The following is a 23,531-nucleotide window of genomic DNA, read 5'->3' on the forward strand; positions in this document are numbered from 1 at the left end:
ACAAGTGAATCTAAGTTTGAGGGCTGATCTTGACTGTTTTCTATTCAATCTCCTGATTTTAAGAGGAGAAGGTTATATACAAAACCTCAGAAATGACTTCAAGAAGAGACACTCAACACCACCTTTTTCAGTTCTGCTTTCTATTAAGCTAGAGTCTCTACACAGCATTTATGTCCTACTGGATGGTAATATAACATAAGTTCTTAAGCTGTTTTCCCATTTCAGTGTCTCCTCTTCTCTTGATTTCAACAAAGCTATCCAAGCACATTTTTTCTCAAATTCCAAACTAATTTTATTAAAATTACAGTTTGTTGACAGTGCTGGTCATTTACCCTTTGCCTCCAAGATAGGGAAAGAGGAAGGAGAAAGATGTGAAAAACTCCAAGACAAACCACACATGCTTTCAAGTCCTCATATTCCTCAAAAAGTATGATGGAAAATACGGGACTTCGTCCTCCCGGAAGAAGATTGTTAGTGAGATTAATAATCTAGATGTGTTGCAAACTGATCGTATGTACAGAGGCAACCAAAATATAACTAAAACAAAGATTCAAATCTTATAGAATGCATTAATTCATACATGTGTGCTTACCTAAAGATAATGTGGACATTGAAAGTGTTAGAACCTGTAAACTGAAAAGCTGCATTAAGGAGCGGAAGAAGAAGAAAGGATGGAAAAATAATATTTGAATACTTTATTTTGAAAAACTTCCACTTTACCTTGAAAGGAAATTAATCACTGTATATACTCATTTAAGTACATTAGCGATTAGTATTTTAAATATTTTAAGAACACTAGGAAGGAAATTTACATACTGAAGTAACATATATGAATACAAGTGTTGTGGTTCAACCCAGCAGGCAGCTAAACACCACACAGCTGTTAGCTCCCTCCCCATTCCTCAGTGGGATGGAGGAGAGAATCGGAAAAAAAACCCAGTAAAATTCGTGGGTTGAGATAAAGACAGTTTAATAGGACAGAAAAGGAAGGGAAAATAATAATGATAAAAGAATATACAAAACAAGTGATGCACAATGCAATTGCTCACCACCCGCTGACCAATGCCCAGCCAGTTCCCGAGCAGCGGTCACCGCCCCCCACCCAACTCCCCCCAGTTTATGTACTGAGCATGATGTCATATAGTATGGAATATCCCTTTGGCCAGTTTGGGTCAGCTGTCCTGGCTGTGCCCCGTCCCAGCTTCTCGCTGGCAGGGCATGGGAAGCTGAGAAGTCCTTGATTTAGTGTAAGCATTACTTAGCAACAACTAAAACATCAGTGTGTGATCAACATTATTCTCAACCTAAATCCAAAACACAGCACTGTACCAGCTAGTAGGAAGAAAATTAACTCTATCCCAGCCAAAACCAGGACAAAAAACTCACACAGAAGCGTATTCCATCAAAATACAGAGCTCCAAAGAGTTCTTCTGCTGCATCATACCAACTCGGTGCATCTGTACTTTCCTTTGCCTGAGGAAGGCCAGTGGCCAAAATAAATTCTAATTTTCCTTTTCTATTTCTTGAAGATGTATTTTTGAAGTAAATTCAGTATCAGCAAGAGGTGACATAATGATGACTTTTTATACTGAAGTGCTCCATTTATTCGCAATGCAGGTACAACTCTCACTATATACTGTGGTTGAATACTATATTCAGGTGGTTTTGTTCCTGAACAAGAAGCTGGCAATTTTAATACATATAGCATGCTGTTAATGTGAATAACTTCTTGAGCTGAATCATAATGGACTTAATGCCATAGACATTAAAACAAATGAACAAAAATTTGAAGGATGAATTTTTAACCTAGCCATTCTTACATTCTTATTTATGTGAGCTACTGAGGTTCATCACCTGGACTATTGACCACATAGGGGTGTAAATTCTGAGGTTTTGCCAAGTCCTTGTCATGACATATTATTTTATACAATTCCTGAAGCTACTGTCTTTAAGTGAAGAGAAGATAAATAACAGAGCTTAATAGCTCTTTACTTGATCTTGAGACAATCTATTCAACAATGTGGAAAAAAAATTCCAGTGAAGCTACAGTGAAAAAATCTCACATAACTGAGGAATTTTGGATGAGTCAGTATTACAGAACTTGTCTCTATTTTTCAGTCTTCAACAGGAAACTATCTTTCAACATGATGGCCCTCCAGGAGTCTTAAATAAAAACTAAGAATTAATAGTTCACTATTTTAGAGGTGGTCAGTACTATAACTCAGCACCACAGTATTGCTGACAGGCACTCTATTTCCTTTGTACATTTGAGGTTAAAAAAAAAGGAGGAATAAAAAAGGCAAATGATTACTAGAAGAAAAAATGACTCACATACTTAAGATAAAAGAATTAACTTAAGAAATAGGTACAATAATAGATGTATCCACTTCAAAGCATGGTGCAGGGAAAAAAAATTAAATACCTTCACTTCTTCCCCCCTACCTCTTTTTAATATAAACTAATGAAAAAATAAATGTAGTAAATGCAGCCCACTTCTAATCCTAATAATGAAGTTCTTAATTTCTCTTTTTTAATTTCAAAACTGAAGATTTTGAATTTTGAATTCCAAAATACATTTAATAAAAATAGATGTCTTATGGCCTAAAAGAATCTCTGTTATAACCACATGCACAGAGATCAAGTCAGCATGTGAAGCCTGTTTACCAGATGTCATATGGAGACAGCTAAAAGCTGCAGTAAGGGTAGCTAAACTAGTACTGGTTCTTCCTCTTCCAAATATTGTGAGGACTCCTGCAGAGATAGGTGGGCTAATCAGATACAACTGTGGGAATGCCTAAGATACAGAAGAGGTGTATATTTTCAGAGGCTGACTGCCTTTCAGATTTGGAAGTCATGATTTTTCTACAAAGTTCTGAAATATACTCTACCTATATGAAAAGGGCTCGCAGAAGCCACAAACTCCAGAAGAACCAAAAAACCTGGTTCCAAGGTTAACTTTCAGAGGAACTACTAAAGCATTACACAATATGAAGTTTGAAACATGCCCTTCAGAATCAAAACCATGTAGCAAATTGTCCAATATTATATAGGTTTTTTTCTCTCTTCAGTAGAAGAAAAAAACCTGTTGACTGGATAGTTCTTACCCCTCTAATCAAATGCAGATATAAGCAGTCATGCTGAGGTTAATTCTTAAAAGAATGTTTAAGATAAATATCTCATTTTCTATACTGAAGTGTAAAAAATCCCCTACACTGAGATTTCATCACTGAACTCTTATTGTTTTATTAATATTTTATTATGTATCTAAATTCAGAAAAGATTACTAATTAGGTCAATGATTAGACTTGTATATTCATTCAAACATGGGAGTATAAAAATTTTAAAATGTTCTTAGTTTTTTTTAACACAGCAATCTATTTGTTCACCCAGATAACCTTGAGAAGTCTGCATAGGATGAACTGGATACATTAATTCACCCAGTTCTTATTATTTCTGCATTGTACTCATTTGCCCTTAAGAACAACTTACTTTTAGAACTTACAACTTTTAGTGTTTCTTTGTATTTGTAAGATCAAAATGCACATGGTACAGCACCTTTAGCAATCAAGAGAACATACATCTCTCCAAAGTAACTCAAGTCAAAAGACAGTCAAACTGATAAACTAAAAGGGTTTCTATTTAGCCACAATTCATTCTTGGCAGTTTGTGATATCTAAGTGTATCTAAAGTATCTGATAATTCCTCCTTCCCCAGAGGCCCAGAGCTCTCCATTAGGTGTCTATGTTCCTTACACACTTCCTAGGCAGTTTGAAACCTTTAGAGTAGCCTGTAAGAAAACTAAAATATTCATCGGAAAAATGATCTCCCTACACCCTTAGCCAATCCCCCCTGCCAAATCCACAATACGTTTTTTGATAGAAGTCCATGGCAGAAATCTCATTGGATAAGTATTATCAAGTATTCCACATCCAAGTTCTTCGCTTCATGAGAGAGTTCATGTCTCTCCTTGCCACAGCTGGGGTTGGTGGGGACCCTGCCTCTTTAGCCAGTGTTTCCATTGTTTCCATTCTCACAAGCTAGTGAGAATTCTCCCTCCTCCCCGCAGGACACTAATCCTCAGACCCCTTATGGAGAGATGATGCGGTGTAGCCTGCACTTCACCTTCACTACAAAGCTCAGTAGAACTGGAAATAGATTTCATCCTCCAGGCTTTGCTGAAAATTTGTTCTCACTGACACAGGGAGAGAACTTTGAAAGAATCAGAGATGAAAAGAAGCAAAAGAACACTTCTTTCTCGGGAAAGGGAAAGGGAAAGGGAAAATCTTCCCAGTCTCAAGTCCTAACACGATATTTTCTGTTGATTGTTACCCAGTTGTCTCTACATGTGGGTAGAATTTAAGATTTGCCATACGCCCAGAAAAAAAAATCTAGATTTCCTTCCCTACCACCAGTAATTCTGGCTGTCTCTTGTTTCAAATTCCACTTCCCTTAGAGTGCTTTTATATTAAAGTATAAAAGCAATTAAATTCCTTTCATCAACAAAAGAACTATTATTTTTACTAATATTTACAAAGATAAATATATTCAAAGTCATTCATTAGAATGACTTCACTAAAATTCTATCCTTTCCAGAACTAGATGTGAGATATGCACAATATTGGAGGCAAAGATTTCTCATACTTCATAATCCTAACTTGAAGTACAATGATCTTTAAACTTTTTTCCAGTATCCCAATCTGTATGTAAATATTAAGTGTCTGCATGCATAGAAAATTAAGGTTACCAAGGAAACCATCTCTAAAGAGATTAGAGAAAAGCAAGGATGTAAGTGATGGTATCTGTACACAAAAAGAAGAAAAAAAGAAACAGGAAAATTCGATATACTGTTCCATGTCCTGCAATTTTTAAGATGTGGTATTTAAAACCAGATCCACAGAAGACAATTTGGATAATCACTGTTTTAAGTTTTCCTTTAAGATATTATTCTATCCCAGTTATTTAATTGAAATAAGTATTCTTCGTATAAATTAAATATGCTGTTAAATGTGCTGTTGCACTACACGTTTAACACTCCCTTTTGCTTAATAGTTCTAAGAGACCATTAAGAAGACTGAATAAAACTGTGCCATGAATATTGGTATTCTTTTAGGAACATCCAGTAGTCTCCAACAATTAAGGGGAAATGTTATTTACTAGGATATTTGCCAATACTTGGTGAATTCTCCAAATTAGGATAAAAACATCAACATTTGAATATTCAGACTGAAAACTAGGAAATCAGGAGAAACTGAGAATACTTGGTCCAAAAAGTACATAGAGATGCTCAAGTATTTAAAGACACACTGCTACCCATGGTAGAAGCACTAAGTTGGAAGAGAACAGCTGGTTTGTGTAAGGAAAAATATTCTGATTCTTTCATTCCTACTTCTATCATGAAAGACAGGATAGACTCTTAATTCATGTTTCTAAAGTGAGTATCTTCAGTATGTTTTATTCCCTCCAGGCTTTCCTGACTCATTTATTGTGATAGTAAATAAATTCTGAACACTGAGTAGTTCTAAACATTGTTATTCTCAAATTAATTTTTTAGAGTTACTAGTACAAAAACTGCTTGTGATACACACAATGACTGAATTGCCATATGATTAAATGTTTTTGATACTTTAAAATGCAGAGCTGCTTCGGTATTTGGAATATATGACAGTTTGCTACAATGCAAATCATGATGTAAGTAAGGATCAACAGCCTTGCACCTGCCCAGCTTGGAAGAAAAAAAGAGCCTGTGCAATAAATTATGCCAAGAGACGTTAAACCACTTTTTTTCTGCACAATATAGAAAATAGTGCCCAAAAGCTGTAGATTAAAACCTTTAGTTGGGGAGCAGCTATTTCCAGCCAATAAGAAGGGTAAAACATTTTTCCTCTGGTATATTCTTGACCTATTCAGGTATGCAGACAAGGCATAGATCCAACACCTCTTCAGCTATTGTATTTGTCCTCTTGTAGTAACAAGCATTCATCATCAACTGTTCAGTTATACACACACTGGCAGTGCTGGGAAGGAGGTATATAAAGGTATTTAAGGTACCTCCAACTTCTGAAGCAGAGCTGAGACAACAAATACTTGAGAGAATTTGCTCCAGCTCCATATTGTGTACTTACTAACAGGGAAAAATGTGTTGCATCTTTCTTTTCAAGAAGAAGAAAAAAGAGTAGCTATGTATGACATATTGCTGGCCAGGCCGAGTCAAGCCACAGGGCAGCTTACTGTTAATCAGGCATAATTACCTCAAGAGTATTGAGTAATCAGTTCACTCTTTATGACAAAGTGACCCATGTGACATCAAAGGAAAAAATAGGATTGGCTTATGAAGTCATTTTATGTTTCCCATAACTGCACACAAAGATTTACTGGCTACTTGAAACAAGACAACCCCCCTGGTCAAAGGTCTGAGGTGCATAATCTACTCTTGGTCACAACTCTACAAGCCTGTTAAAATTAGAGGTATTGAAAGGGTAAAATAGTGAGCCTATATGACACATAGTACGAGGACTACTGCTTTACTCGTGAGAAGTAAATTGCCTCTTATTTCCACCAGGGTAAATATGGAGATTTTTAGGATTAGTCCATTGGCAGAAACTGAAGGGAATCTGGGAGGAGTACAGGCACTCTAGTTTTCTTCAGGACCAATAACCTGTGGTACCATTTCAGGTCTTGTTCCTAAACATGTCATCTGTCACATTCTTGATCAAGTTTCCTGCTTGATTCTTATCGCCTGCTACTTCACTGTGCACCCACTTCTGCCTATCCTGCCCTGACGCTACAACGTCCCCCACTCTTCTACCTCTCCTATTTCTTTCCTTTTCACCCTCCCCATCCTACAACTTCCTTCACTTGCAAACACATATCACAGAATTTTAGAAGATATTTTTTCCTTTTACTTTCAAAAGCACACTACCCTCTTTACATCTGTACAGATATGACTGATTTGAGAACAAAACTGACTTATAGATAATGTTTAGCCAACAGTTCCTCTGTCTTACTGTAATGTCCATACAAGGAGAGATCACAATCTCTGAGATGCACCAAATCAAGAAAGAATTATTTTCCCTTAAATATTGATTATCTTTTCTTAGCAGGATGAAGTCTGAGAATTCACATTATTTAAACTTAAATACAAGTCAAGTTTGCTCAAAGTTACTCAGAAATGTTATGGTTATTATTTGCAAGGAAAATCATACATCATCCACCCTTAATGGTTTTTTTCTCCTGTCTTAGATGGGTGGTAGCTGTCATACTCTGTATTCATTGTGTAATAGAGTTTAAATGCAGATGCCTTTGTCTGAACAATGTTTATCAACTACAGGACTAGAGACCTTGCACTAGAATCCAATAGTGCATCCCTCCCATCGTACTCCTCTCTTCGGTCCAGATCCTAGTGACTATTATCAGAACTTACCACTGCTGGTGAGCAGTTACTCGCTTGAGGGAATCATACAGGAACCTCTCTACTTCCTCCACTAAGCTGAAGGAACAGATGAAGTAGCAGTGTTTACACTTCCTGAATGCAGCTAAATCATCCCTAAGGATTACTTAACTCCAGGGTTTGCAACAGTATCTTTGATGAGCAATCTGTGCATTTGGGATGCACCTCATATTACACCAAATAATAGGCTTTTCAAATAAATAACAAGAGAAAATCTCAGTAAGGGGTTCTCATGACTTTAAAACGTTTGTTATTTTAAACTGCAGAAGTTGATCATTATGAATTATTTTGAATATATTCAACATACGGGTTTAAGAGCAAAGCATAAGTAAATTCAGTAATTGCACTTACTGCTCTAAAATGTAAATGAAAAATGCCAGCTGCATGGAATTCCTCATACCTTTCATTTGCTGTTCTTCAAAGAAAATTAAACCTAATCTTTTTAGCCTCCTCAGAACCTGCAGCACAAATGACATTTTAAGATACCAGAACAGTACTCTTGGCTATGCTGATGAATGTTAGCATAAATGCTATATAGTTCGGTTGGTCCAAAAATCTACAAATTAAACCAACATATACACAACCTTAACATAGAATGCTTATATTATTTAACAAAAGCAGAAAACTCTTCTGAGTTACTGGGAAAACAATAGCTTCCCTAACCCAGAAATACCTGTTCTATTCCACTTACTCTTTTTTTTTTTTTTCCTTTTTTTTTTAATCATATGGAAGTTAACTATGCCTGTGGAAAGTTCCTTAGAGTACTGTCTTTCAAAGACAGAAGATGCTATTGGTGATCTATCAGTCCCAGGAGTAGATGCTGCTCATAGATCCCACTGGCTTTGAAACTCCAAATGACAGAAGCTACTGACTGTCATAGATACTGTTCTCAAGATGGCTTCTATATACCTGACACTCAAAATCTGCTCTCATTGGCATGCATGCCAAGAGTTTTATTCCCGATATCACAATTCTTTCTGCTGTAAACTAACCTAGTCCTGGGAATATCAGGCAAAATGAACCTCTGTGCAGATGGACAATACAAAGTCTAGAAAATGTTTAAATATTATTGGAACACTTTTGACGGTTAGCAGGCAGAACATAGTTGTCAACTCAAAAGGGAAATTTAACCCATCACAGGTAAGAATCTGGCGCCTATAACTATCATCTTTTTTGCTAGGACAACAATATCCTATCTAAATTACCAACATTGTTTTTAAAAGCTAAACCTAATTACGTGTTTGGGAAATATACAATTATCACTAAAGAGTTTATTTTGTCATTTGTACAAAGTATTTCTTATTGCTGTGAATCACAATCATCAGTAAAAAGGCTTTCACTATAGATATATCCTTGTATGCAATCTCCTTGAAAAGTCTGCTTGTTATTTTTTATGGAAAGAAGCCAGTCAGTATATTCTACTGTCAGATATTACAGAATACTATGAATTAGTTTCTCATGGTAGTTTTTAAAATGATTAGCAAAAATACTATCTGAAGTCATTATGATTCTGTGTTTTTGAGTTTTATATTTTTATGGGTTTTATGTCTGCTGTAACATAGAAACTACAAAGTGAAAAAATCAAGGTAAAATATTTCTGAAATGAAAATGAGGTGACCTAATTTAACAGACCGGCTTAATTGATCTTAGTTTCATTTGACTAAGAGTGCATAATAAAATAAATGAAAATGTGAAGGATTTCTACTTAGTCAGGAACATTAAATTATTAAAGTAGTAGACTTTCTTTAACCTCACTTTCTATGAAGGTTGAAATGTCCCATCAACTGATCAACACCACTTCTGTATCTTCAGGTACAGTATAAATATTTTTAATATTATGTGTTACAATACTAAGAGGCTTACTGGATGTTACATATATACATTAGGGTGGACTTAAACCTTCCAGTCTGTGATTTGTCATTCATTTACTTGTTTAAACTTTTTGTATATTTTGACATATAAACCACTATTCCACACTTCGTCAATCCCATTTTCTCATAAATGAGCCATGGATGCTATAATATTGTGGACTTTTCACATATTAGATTGTGATATTTTTTGCAGATGAGTAAAATTTATTCCTTCTATTCCTTCTGAACTTTATCTTCCAGATTTCATTGTAATAAGACTATACCTGAGGTATCATTTTTCCTCCACTGTCACCATTTTACTTACATCAAAAGAGATTCATATAAAAAACTGATTGAAAGTTAGCCAGATATTGATCTTCTCAAATTTTCTGATCATTCTGCATTGTTATGACACACTCGATGACAGATTTGAAAGTATGACATTAACAAATGTTGATAGATTTTTTTTAATATATCTACACAATGTTTAAACAGAAAAGAAACATTGTTTATTACACAGATATAGCATTTTAGTGAGATGAATACTAAGGATTATTGACCTGAGAGCTAAATATTTGATGAAGTGAAATTAAAAGTCAGTATTTTCCAAATGGACAAAATATTTTTCAATGTAACTGAACTAAGAACTGTTCATATTGGTAGTACAGAACATATCAGTCTGTATCAGGAGTACAGAATGTGTATGTATATGGACATTTCTCAGTGTGTTTGTGAGTATATTTTACCAACTTCATAGACAACCGGGTATGTGTATACACAATATATATAATTTACATATGTAGATTTTTACATGTACTCATTTTCATTCTGATATAGAAACTTAGAAATTAACAAATTATGTATAATTTTTTAAAGAAAGGTTAATTTTCATTTGTTTACCTATTTCTTGTTATGAGACTCATGTACATAGAATTCCCAGATTTTCCTATATATCTTTCTTGTCTAGAAGTCTGAGTACGAAGCAATCAAAGTAAAAAACACACTTCAAAGTTACAGGCTATCAAAATGCTTTTACTTGCAGAGCAGCAGTGTGCATCTAAATAAAAGCAGAAGCAGGCCAGGCTTGCATTAACACTTCTATATGTTCTTTATCAGATCACCGGGGAGAATGACGGCTTGTGAAAGAGGTCTGAAAAGTCACCGAGTTCAAGCTTCTAGCAGTTACAGATATAGTGTAAATACTGGATCAGGGTTTAATGCATTCACTTTGCATGAAATTCCATGCTAACCTACATAGCTAGCATCTTAACAATGTTAAGAGTATTTCCTTCCTTGATATAGCAGATATAACAAGATGCATTTAAAATCAGCATATGATTACAGCTATTGAGAACAGGGAAACTAAAATGGGCTGAATAATAATGATATGTCTGGCAGAACCGATAAAAAACAAAGTTTAAAGGAACCATGAGAGTGATGGCAGATCTAGTAAACGTAACAGACACAAATCAATATGATAAAACAGAATTAGAAGGCAAAGGTGTCATGTAATTTCAACATTTTTCAGAAACCTTGGCATACACTGTTTCATATCATTGAATAGAACTTCATTAAGGAGAAAGATGGAAAAGCATTACATTATTATGGAAAACTGTGCAAAAAACAATGAAAGCTCTCAATTTTCCTTTCTCCTAAGAGTCTTTAATTAATAACAACTGAATGTGAGCAAGTGAGAAATCAAAATTTGAAAACTGGCAGAGCAAGATTTTAAACAAAATAATACTGCATATGAGGAACATTGTAGTATGTGCCAATTTGATTATTATTAATAATATTTTCAGATCCCACTTCATATGTTAGGCAGCCTTAAAGGAAATAATGATACATATTGAATACAAACAGTTTAAGCAGTGGGAGTAAGTGGCTCAATAGAGGGATGAAAATCCACTTCAGTAAGGTATTTGTTTAATGTGTGTTATTCTCCATAAATAATAGAAGTAAAGTCAATTAGCTGCTATGTAATAGCTCTATTTCTCTGAGATGTGTTGTTAACGTTGATATCTGTTTCTACTGATTTTGGTATCCCAGATGTCTTTGTGAGCTCCACACACATAACATGAACAGAAAAGTCAGCCCAATATTCAGTTCCTTTGCCAAAAACAAAAGTACAAAGAAGCAGAATACTATATACAGAGGAAAGGAGAAGAGTTTACATCCTATCCCAGAGTAGATGTCTAAAGCAGGTGGTGCCATTTCTTTTCATTTACTACCGAGTGATATAGCTTACACAGATTAACTACGAAAGAAAACAATTTTAAGAATTTCCTGCATTTCCATTTATGTCAATTGCAACTTGTCCTGTCAGTGGGCACCACTGGGAAGTCTCTGGCTCTGTATTTATAAGGTCCCTCTGACAAGGATAATCACCTCCTGAGCCTTCTGTTCTTAAGTCTAAGAAATCCTAACTCCCTCAGACTCTCCTCATATATGAGATGCTACAATCCCTTCATCATCTTCATGGCCTTTTCTTGGACTCACTCGAGTAAGTCCCTGTCTCTCCTGTACTGGACCCAGAAATGGACACAGGACTCCAGATATGGTCTCACCAGTGCTTTACAAAGGGGAAGAATCAGCTCCCTTGACCTGGTCTCAAAACTTTTCCTAATGTAGCCCAGGATGCTCTTTGGCTGAACACAGCCCTTTAAGCCTGGCAGTTCAGCCAGTTTTCAGCCCATCTTACTGTCCATTCATCTAGTCCATGCTTTGTCAGCTTGTCTGTGAGGACATTATGGCAGAAAGTGTTGAAAGCCTCATTAACGTTGAGATAGACAACATCCACTGCTCTCCCTTCATCCACTAAGCCAGTCATCTCATCATAGAGGGCTATCGGGTTGGTAAAGCACTATTTCCCCTTCATAGCTCCATGCCAAGTATTTCTAATCATCCCCCTGTCTTTCCTGTGCCTAGAAATGGTTTCCAGGTGTCATTGCTTCGTCAGCTTCCCAGGAATTGAGGTGAGGCTGACTGGCCTGTAGTTCCCTGGATCTTCCGTCTTGCCTTTCTTTAAGACATGAGTGACATATGCTTTCTTCCAGTCACCAGAAACCTCTCCTGATTACCATGACCTTTCAAAGATTATCAGGAGTTGCCTCGCAATGACTTCAGCCAGTTCCCTCAGCATTTGTGGGAGCATCATTCTATTAGGTCCAACAGACCTGTGTATGCCCATTTTTATTAAATGTTCCCTCACCTCATCCTCTTCAAGGGTGAGTCTTCCTTGCTCCAGAATTTCTCACTGGTCTCAGGGATTCCCAAAGGCCAGTCTTACCTGTAAAGAATGAGCCAAAGAAGACACCGAGTACCTTGGTCTTTTCGTGTCCTTTATCATTAGGTTCCCTGCCTTGTTCAGCAGAGTGCCTGCATTTTCCCTAGTCTGTCTTCTGCTGCTGGATAGCCTGTATGGAAGCCATTACTGCAGAAGTGGTCTGTAAATGTGCAGACTAAATTTCCCCAAATAGCCCTGCATTTTTTAAAATGGGCTTATTTTTCAAGCTGGTAGTAGAATACGTTTGAGCTCCATAATCCAGACCAGAGGCACCAAGTGAACAAATCATTACATGTCTTCATAGATCTTTGGATCTTCATGTTGGAGAGCTTTCAAAACTCAAATGGATTCTCTTCTGCTATTATAATTGTAGGGGGGGGGGGGTTGCATCAGGGATGTCACCGAGAGGCTAGCAAGCCTCATACAGTCCACTGACTATTATCCGCTGCTGCTGTTTCACGTGGGCACCTTGTTCTCACCAACAAGGAGGGGCTGGTGAGGAATGTGAAGCTCAAGGGCAGCCTGGGCTGCAGTGACCACGAAATGGTGGAGTTCAAGATCCTTAGGGCACTGAGGAGGGCACACAGCAAGCTCACTACCCTAGACTTCAGGAGGGCGGACTTTGGCCTCCTCAGGGATCTGCTTGGTAGAGTGCCATGGGACAAAGCCCTGGAGGGAAGAGGGGCCCAAGGATTACCCAAGCTGGGTAATATTCAAGGATCACCTCCTCCAAGCTCAGGAGCAATGCATCCCAACAGGGAGGAAGTCAGGCAAAGGCCAGGAGGCCTGCGTGGATGGACAAGGAGCTCCTGGGCAAACTCAAACACAAAAAGGAAGCCTACAGAGGGTAGAAGCAAGGACAGGTAGCCTGGGAGGAATACAGCAAAATTGTCCGAGCAGCCAGGGATCAGGTTAGGAAAGCTAAAGCCCTGATAGAATTCAATCTGGCCAGGGACGTCAAGGGCAGCAAGAAAAGTTTCTGTAGGTATGTCGGGGATAAAAGGAAGATGAGGGAAAATGTGGGTCCTCTCCAGAATGAAACAGGAGACCTGGTTACCCGGGACACGGAGAAGGCGGAGGTACTCAATGACTTTTTTGCCTCGGTCTTCACTGGCAAGTGCTCGAGCCTCACCACCCAAGCCGCAGAAGGCAAAGGTGGGGACAGGGAGAATGAAGAGCCACCCACTGTGGGAGAACATCAGGTTTGAGACCATCTAAGGCACCTGAGGGTGCACAAGCCCATGGGACCCAATGAGATCCTCCGCGGGTCCTGAGGAAACTGGCGGATGAAGTTGCTAAGCCACTATCCATCATATCTGAGAAGTCATGTCAGTCTGGTGAAGTTCCCACTGACTGGAAAAGGGGAAACATAACACCCATTTTTAAAAAGGGAAAAAGGGAAGACCCGGGGAACTACAGGCCAGTCAGTCTCACGTCTGTGCCTGGGAAGATCATGGAACAGATCCTCCGGGAAGCTATGCTAAGGCACATGGAGGACAGGGAGGTGATTCGAGACAGCCAGCATGGCTTCACCAAGGGCAAGTCCTGCCTGACTGACCTAGTGGCCTTCTATGATGGAGTGACTACATCAGTGGACATGGGAAGGGCTACAGATGTCGTCTCTCTGGACCTCTGTCAGGCCTTTGACACGGTCCCCCACAATATCCTTCTCTCTAAACTGGAGAGGTATGGATTTGATGGGTGGACTGTCCGGCGGGTGAGGAATTGGTTAGATGGTCGCATCCAGAGGGTAGTGGCCAACGGCTCAATGTCCAGATGGAGGTTGGTGATGAGTGGCATCCCGCAGGGGCCCATATTGGGACCAGTACTGTTTAATATCTTCATCAACGACATGGACAGTGGGATCGAGTGCATCCTCAGCAAGTTTGCAGATGACACCAAGCTGAGTGCTGCGGTTGACACGCCAGAGGGACAGGATGCCATCCAGAGGGACCTGGACAAGCTCAAGAAATGGGCCTGTGTGAACCTCATGAGGTTTAACAAGGCCAAGTGCAAGGTCCTGCACGTGGGTAGGGCAACCCCCAGTATCAGTACAGGCTGGGGGATGAAGGGATTGAGAGCAGCCCTGCCGAGGACTTGGGGGTACTGGTGGATGAAAAGCTGGATGTGAGCCAGCAATGTGCGCTCACAGCCCAGAAGGCCAACCGTATCCTGGGCTGCATCCAAAGAAGCGTGGCCAGCAGGTCGAGGGAGGGGATTCTGCCCCTCTGCTCTGCCCTGGTGAGACCCCACCTGGAGTACTGTGTCCAGCTCTGGAGCCCTCAGCATAAGAAAGACACGGACCTGTTGGAGCGGGTCCAGAAGAGGGCCACAAAAATGATCAGGGGGATGGAACACCTCTCCTATGAAGAAAGGCTGAGAGAGTTAGGGATGTTCAGCCTAGAGAAGAGAAGGCTTCAAGGAGACCTTATTGCAGCCTATCAGTACTTAAAGGGGGCTTATAAAAAAGGTGGCAGCAAACTTTTTAGCAGGGCCTGTTGCGACAGGACAAGGGGGAATGGCTTCAAACTAAAGGGGGGTAGATTTAGACTAGATCTAAGGAAGAAATTTTTTACGATGAGGGTGGTGACAGACTGGAACAGGTTGCCCAGAGAGGTGGTGGATGCCCCATCCCTGGAAACCTTCAAGGTCAGGCTGGACGGGGCTCTGAGCAACCTGATCTAGTTGAAGATGTCCCTGCCCATGGCATGGTTGTTGGACTAGATGACCTTTAGAGGTCCCTTCCAACCCAAACTATTCTATGATTCTATGATAATTGTGATCAGGAGAATATTCACATCAACATGAGCGTGGTCATATTATGTATAGGGATATTAAGCATGCATACAGAACTTTGCAGAGTGCTAACAGACATTTCTATGTGATGAAGAACTTAGACCATTCCCTCTGGTCCCATAAAAGCTTTTCTATAAACATGTATTTTTCTCAGAACAAATTTATTTACAAAACATGATTTGCCAGAAGCAATGGTATGGTAGTTGAAATGCGTACCTGGAGACCGGTCCAAAGAATATACTTTTCTGCTAAACAGACCCCATGTCTCATAGCCCTTTTCTAGAAGCCCCTGCTACTTTAAACTCTTTAGAACTTCCTGTAATGTATGAACTCATTGTCAGATGAGAATAACAATACTAAAACATATGAAAAGTATGTAGCAACCATCTTCCCCAGAATGCAAGTTACCGATGGTGGGTCATCAGTCTTTTTTTCCCATTTTAGTAATATGGGTTATTAATAAATACACTAAGTCTAGTAAGCACAGAAGTGTACAGCAGGTTTAACAGCTTGACACATTTCTTCTACTATGGATACCCCAGTGTATTAAGGATCTTACTGATACAAAAGCGTTTCTTATTTTGCTTTATAATAGTCCTATTTCTTCCATTGAAGAAGGCATAGATTTGCTTATGCATCAACGCAATGGCAAATATTACTTCTGCGGATGCACTGTTCTTCCTCATCTATTCTTTCCACTACAAAAAAAAGATCCAGCTATGGAAAATAAGATATTGAAAGATATTGCCTTTTAGGTCTCTTTCTGTGTACCTCATAACTTACGTATGTTCATGTATTTTGAACATACGGATACTGGAATCATGGCAGCAATGCCTGTTTCCTTTAACTCCCAAGCGATGTTCCACTCAAGGAGTGAGCTCTAAAGCTCTTTTCTGCTTTCTAAGGCAGTCTCTTTAAGAGGAAGGACTAGGAGATAAATCTCTCTGATGCTTTTACAGGGAAGGTGAAAGGAAAGTATGTGTCAACTCTGTTCTTCCTGGTATATTTGGGCCTCCCACTTTCAAAGAGGAAGCAGATGGTGGTCAACTAAACTGTGGTATGCAATACTATGATCTTGGTGACTTTTAGGTGTCTTGATATTGTATAAGCCAATAAGCAGGATTAATATGGACCCCAAAGAGTTCATATGGTGCCAAACAAGTCACAGGAATTGAAAGAAACATTTAGAAAGTGTATGGCATAGTCCGTGCAAATATACTTCACACTGAGGGTATCAAAGAATCAAAGAATAAGAAAAAAAAGAGATTAACAGACTTTGTTAAAACCTAAAACACATTTTTCTTCGCTAGTTCTGAGGGAACCTTTTAAAGCCAGTAGTTATCCACTAGATGTGGAGCTTGGGATTTATTTCCATGTTGATTCATATCTTGATCTGTTGGGAATGCACAGTGTTATGCTTGGACAACTTGACCTCATGAGTGCAGGCACAGTATCAGGAGGCACTTCTGGCAGAAAGAATTTGATCTGTGTACTTATGTATGCATACTGAGAATGAAATCTACACGGACAAGCATTCACAGGAAAAAAAACTGTTATTCCATACCAAAAAAAAATTTTTTTACTTGTCTTTTGGCACCTTTTTATACATATCTTTCATAGTCTAGAATCCTTTTTAAACTTTCTATGTGCTTTAAATTGATGGAATAAAACCATTTTTTCCTGCATAAACCCCCAAGCAAAGAATGAAAAGCAATAAAAGTAAAAAACCTCTCCTTGGCTTGATGGGTATTCATTCTGTAGAAAGAATTTTTATAAAAGTACAGTATAAAAATGTAGTCCAAACCAATCAATGTTCCTTAATATTTAGTTCCAGAATTCATAGGGTTTTTTGTGTTAATTCCCTGACTTTAGTTCTGAAAAAGTTGTAATGTTCTTGCAAAAGTACTGTTTTCAAAAAATGTAACCATCATCTGTCTCATTTTGGCATGAGAAGTGGCGAGTTAATTATATTATATTATATGTAAAAATGATTCTCTCAAGAGACAAAAATACATTTTTCTGTATACTTATTTTACATTCAAAAATCTTAATAATCGTACTCATATGTATGTATGATATACACACATACATGATCATACTCATATACTGTAACCATAGAGATATCTCCTGAATTTATATGTATGATGAAAGCTACACCTGAAATCCTGAAAACTTTACTGTAGTGAAGTGAAACTGTTCAGTTGCTGATTGCCTGCCAGCATTATAGCAGCCTCCAACCTGCTTCTATATTGATCTAGTAGCCTATGTGGCAGAACGTGAAGAATAACCATCTGTGTCAGGTACAGCAGCAGGTGCTGTATCCATTGAACAGGCTGCTGCCTGATTACAATAAATCTCTTTCAAGCACCTGGCAACCTTGACAGACACTTTTATCTTTGTATAAAAACACCCCACCACCTCAAAAAGTTGTCTGAATAGAAATGAGAAAGTCAAAGGATAACATCAGCTGGTAAAGGCCAGAAACTGAATTCACTGCAGATATACTGTGAAGTCTAGGTAAAAGTGTTTAGATTCATGAGGAGTTCCTTATCATACACAGCAGTAGTGTCTGCTCATCTCATATGTTTCAGTACAACATTGCTAACATTCTTGTAAGGCAGAACTTAAAGTAGGATAACAGGTATGTAAAGATAAATGCTTTGTCACTAACATTTTACAAATTTCTGTTTGCACAGATGAGGCCTGTGCAGATAAAACCAAGTAAGATAACTCGTCACTAGAAGATTCAAATAATGACAGCTTTCCAGGGTATCCATCAGTAGGTCTATACCTAAAGTTTTTGTAGGCAGAACGTATAAATCAAGAACAATTGACCAGATTGTTTCTGAAAATATTTTAAGAATCTCACCTGCATTTATCAGTAGATATGTTTTGAACTCAGAACTACTATTTACTATGTGGGTTAAAAGTAGTTCTTGAAATACACTACTCAGCTGAACATTTAAAAAAGTACCCTGACTTAATGAATGATATATCTCCATAATTGGATCATGCAGTTTTGACTGCAGTAATTGTTGAATTTCCTCTGTTGTCAGCTGCTCAATAGTAGTTAATCATTTTGTCAAGTCTATATTTATCTCTTTAAAGGACATAAGTGATGAAAATTATGATTATAAAGAGATGGTCTTTGAAGGAAAAATAGTCAGACAATATGAATCAAAACATGAAAAATGAGTATCTGACTCTTGTGAAGGAAAAGGCAGAACAGACAGTTCTACCAATCGGAGATGTGTGTGTATTTCCTGTAGTGGGATGCAAGGCTGACAGTTTTGTGAACTCCACTGATTATGTTATTTTGTTAGATGAAGAAAATAAATACCTAGAAGCAATAGCAGTAGCTCCCATTAGTGTGTACCAGCTGGTTAATATCACTGAGTTCATCCAAAACATCTCATAAAATGGGGACTGTTTGCTATGCACAACTTGGTCTGAGAATTCATCAGTTTTATTCCAGTCATAGAACATGTTGCACATATTTGGCTTAACTCACTTAAAGAATCAGCAGCCTGTGATTTGATGTCTGTGAGTCTCTAGCTGATAGATGAAGCAGTAATAGCCAGATATTCACTAGGAAGAGGTGTCTGCATTTGAGTTTCATGACTAACTAAAAAACTAAGGAAAGATATCTGGTTTTAAATATATATCTTAGTAGGGGAATGAGAAATTATTGAAGGACTTCGTAATCTCAACTGCTCTTCTGATGCTGAAAAGACACATGACAATTCTTCAGGACCCTTTTGAGGCAACCTAGAGAGAACTGAAGTTGCGCTTCTAGAATCAGTTGTAAACCGTAATCCACAGGAGAGTAATGACTCACCGTTTAATTCTGTTTCAGCCCCTGGTATGTTACAATTACTGAAATCATGTTTGTTGCAGATAAAGCAACAGTCTGGTGCTGCTCTAATGATGCAACTTGTGTAGGGAAAACAGAAAGTGTCTTTAAGGAACTAGTGATAAATGAGATTGTACCATAATTACGCTGGGGAAGAGGTACTGACCTTAAATCTATGGAAATATCAGTAGCCACATATGGTACAGGTGTGATATTAGACTTTATTTTTACCGAGCCCTGAACAGCAGAACCAAGAAAGTGTGAAGAGAGAACATCTGTTGAGGTTACTATCCTGAATACTGTTGAAGACTCTCCAGTGACAATTAGTCCTCCTAGTCCATAATTCATTTTAGCCAAATTAGTGGTCATAAGTATCCCACAGCTGAAAATATCTGCCTTTTTCAGACCTTTAAGAATAAAAATGTAAAAAAAAAAGAAGACAACAAAAAACCCACACATAAAAGAAAAGAAAAAATGAACAACTTTGGCCCTGGACTGAGTCTGCAGCAAATTACATGGCCACCAAAACCTCATTCAGTCTTACCAAAGTATTATATAGCAGACAAATACAACTCTGTAAATCATATTCTTAATAAAAGTGTAGAAGCGGTTTTAGTGACCTCAAGAATTGAGTAAATGCAAACCTTCCCATTATTCATATTCTCTATGAGGGACAGCATCAGAATAAGTGGCACTGCTCAGAACAGAAGTATTAAATTTTCTAAATCAGACTGCTACTGTGAATCAATATAAAATGAATTAATTACAAATCTTATCCATTGAGAACATCAGCAAACTAGCTGACATGATATTTTGGAAGATACACAGATGTAACTGCATTTCACTCAGTGTCATTACTTACATCAAGAAGGAATATTACCTATTAAGAATGCAACAAAAGCTTAGGTATATCCCCAAAAGACTAGTCTGTACAGAAATCAAATATTCAGTAAAACTTATTTACCCAAATTAAAAAACAGGACTCCTGGCTTATTTCTTATACAAGTAATTACTTTGAAAGAGTATATAAGCAAAAAATTCTGAAACTAACCGTAAAGAGGATGCCTTATATACAAGCTGTCTGTATAATACCTAGATTTAGTAAAATGAACAGGCCACAATGAAGGTACAATCTTCAAAATAAAATGTTGCACTTCTGTTAGTGTTGACTTTTCTTCAAATATCTTAAAGATAACAGCATAGGCAATTTTTTAGCTTCCCAAAAACATCACTATGAACGGTTAGAATGGCAGAGATGTTGAGAGGCTTGTTCCAGATATTTTAGTGAAAAAAACATCTAGATGCATAGAAAAGGAAGCACTCAGAAAAGCTGTGAACTAGAAAAGGAAAACCAAAGTCCCCATGGAGTAAGGCAAATTATCTTTCTGCTGCTGACTAGCAAAGGAAGGAGGGAAGATTGGCATCAGGGTCAGAAAGAACTGAACACAATATGAGGCATATGAAATTGTACACTCTAGCAAAGCAAACTGAAAACCAAGCTAAGAGAAAGTGCAGTTTTCCTTACTGGATGTGTAAGATGCTGGGAAAAATTATTTTGAGAGAAAAGAGTAATTTTCCAGTTACATTTAAGCACAATTAAGAAAGGATGATGGATTAAATAAAAAGAATAGAAAAGTACAGGAAGCAGAAAACAACATTCTTAAGAAGAAAATGAATACATTTTGAATATTCTTACCATTTAAAAAGCACTAACAAGGAAAGAAGTTTGATATATGCATTACTCAGAAGCTTTTTCTACTTACCTTGGGACACCTCTCCTGTATGAAAATCAGGAGAAGCATGTTTAGACCAAAGTTCCATAGACACAGCCGGGGCTGACAGAAAGTCATTGTCTAAAATCTCAGCAGGAAACTCTTCAGCCAATTCAGTGACAGTTTTCTTGCTTTGGGGAATAGTAGGTAAACAGGTGATATTGTTTATTCCATCAACACAAAGAAACCCAGTGGAGCAGGACTGTATAAGGCAATCATTGTAATTAAGCTCACAGCTTCGTCCCTGAAAGAGAATTTTAAAAAAGCCATTTTTGAAGGCAATTTGCATTTCATAGTCACGTTAGTTCAAATTATTGCTTTCCTTTGATTCTAAGATGTTGTTTGCTTATATTAAGCTGTCCACACTTTTAAAAGCAAATCTAATAATGTGGAAAAATATTGCTTAACTAATTTAATAATATAGTTGCATATTTTAAATTTTAACTAAATGATATTTTGATTCAGACTTAGTATTACAAATTATCAATAAAAAAAATTTCCCCACAGATTTGTAATTGCAAAGTATAAAAGATAGTATCGTCACCAGTAATAAAAAGTAGTTAAAGTAATCACCTTCAGTTAGTAGTTATACAGAAAACAGAGAACTTAGCTGTCTAAAATCCTACAGTTTGTTCTAACTGTCAAGTTAATGTTCTTTCTTTTCGTACACCGTAGCTCAGTATTTGTTGCCTGTTGTTACCAAATCTTCACACAGCACCTTGTTAATACATTAAGTTTACAGATAGCTCTTAGAAAAGAAAAAATGTATTGGTAGTCTCAAATTGGACCTAGCACTTACTTTTTATTTTTTATCAAGACTAACAATTCATGGGAAGCCTGAAATATCCTTCCTAGTAATAAATTAAAAATATTCATATTCAGTGGTCTGTAAAAAAGGCAAGAAATAATGCATTTCTTTTACAGCAATAATTATGTGAATTAAACGCATTCTTGAAGTGTGAAATAAATATATGCTGAAGTCAGGCCTGGGTTCGTTTTATTTTCACTTCTGTTGTAATGCACTAATGGGCTATGTGAAAAGATACACCTAATTTAGCTAACCTAGAAGGATCCTACATACCTGGATAGCCATGTAAAATATGCACAGTGTCATCCCTGAAAGACATGCATCTCTGACAACATACCATCTGGCACATAACCACACACAACCACACATTAGCTTTGGTAATAATCTATGGATTTTTTGAATGGGCTTGTTCATGATTTTTTCATCGCCATTTCCAGGCTATGTAATATAACCACAGTTTTAGCTGTTTTGCTGCCTCTTACCATCTGCTGCTTTAGACAACTGCTGACAGAGATAGCCTTGAGGCCAACCATATTGTCAGGCCTTGGCAACCCCAAACCACTGGTGATTAGGTGTAACGAATATCCTGCAATCACCTTTTGGTGACTAAAATGTCTTAAGCATCCAAGTCCTATTTTCAAAATAAAGAATGCTAGCTAGAGGGAGATGTTTCCTTCTCTTTGAAGGAAAGGAGTAAGCCTGATCTCCTCCTTGAGGCTTCTAATTTGCCAGCTCAGTTTCCTGCCTTCTCTTAATAGATGTCATAAGAAGCCTGGAAAATAATGCAAAACTGTAAAGAGAACTTCTGGAAGCTAGCTGGTGCAGTGCATAAATCTCAATTTTCAATCTTGCCTCTAACTACTGTAAAATTGTTCTGCCTTTTTTTTTTTGACACAAAGACAGAAGACACATAAATAGTGGAGAAATCAAAATTTTACTGCTTATGTATTAGCAAACTATTTATTCTGTCAGACGAAAATTCCATAAAGCCAGCCCAGAAAGGGTCTGAAAATTAAAAACTAGCAGTGGGGTCAATATTTGAATCTAAGTCTTTGAAATGGGTGTCTTCTAGGTCATTTGTTGATAAGAAGAAGGTATAAATATCTCAGGGATGAGTTAGAATTGTTCGAGGAAGTGTTTGTTGGCTCATGTCAAAACCACACCAGACCTGGTCTAGCAAGTTCATGACATCTACATCTGTATGTCTACATCTAGCTATATACATCATTCAGTGAGCTTCACTGTCTGGAAATGTTCTCTGTTTTTTCATTTAGCAGCACAGACATAAAGTTTGGGATTTGGTTTAAGACTGAGACATTCAAATTTAGGTGTCTGAACTCCTATTAAAATCAGTACAGTTTCTGAGGGAGTTTACCGCTTAAACGTGGGTGTCTAGTATGACTTTTGGAATTGCTGGGTATCCTGTCTGAGTCCCAGCTGACAAACCAGGAATTGTAGGTTTCACACAGGTCCTGTGTCATTCTAACTGCTGTATGAAGGTATAGTGGATACTCTATAGACTGTTTCAAATAGTATTAGGTGCTTATGGTTACACAACCAAATCACACTTTTAGTCAAGGTCAAGAAAGCTCCAGAAGCTAATCAATCACCCTAATATAGACCCAGGACTGGATTTGGAAACCAAATTATTTTGGAATGCTCTCATATCTCTGAGGCAGCTAGATGGTGTTGGCAGATGTAACACAAAATCCGCAGAAA

The 23,531-nt window shown here is 37.7% G+C and overlaps 1 protein-coding gene across 1 annotated transcript in view; it reads right to left on the reverse strand.

Annotated features, from left to right (window-relative positions):
* Positions 1-23,531, reverse strand: part of EYS (eyes shut homolog) — a 1,011,092-nt gene that overhangs the window by 410,011 nt on the left and 577,550 nt on the right. Inside the window, exon 31 of the mRNA XM_076332996.1 lies at positions 20,996-21,248. Coding sequence (XP_076189111.1) covers positions 20,996-21,248 — 253 coding nt within the window. The remainder of the gene's footprint in view (positions 1-20,995; positions 21,249-23,531) is intronic.

The sequence above is a fragment of the Aptenodytes patagonicus genome, chromosome 3 (assembly GCF_965638725.1).
Source record: "Aptenodytes patagonicus chromosome 3, bAptPat1.pri.cur, whole genome shotgun sequence".
Taxonomy (NCBI): domain Eukaryota; kingdom Metazoa; phylum Chordata; class Aves; order Sphenisciformes; family Spheniscidae; genus Aptenodytes; species Aptenodytes patagonicus.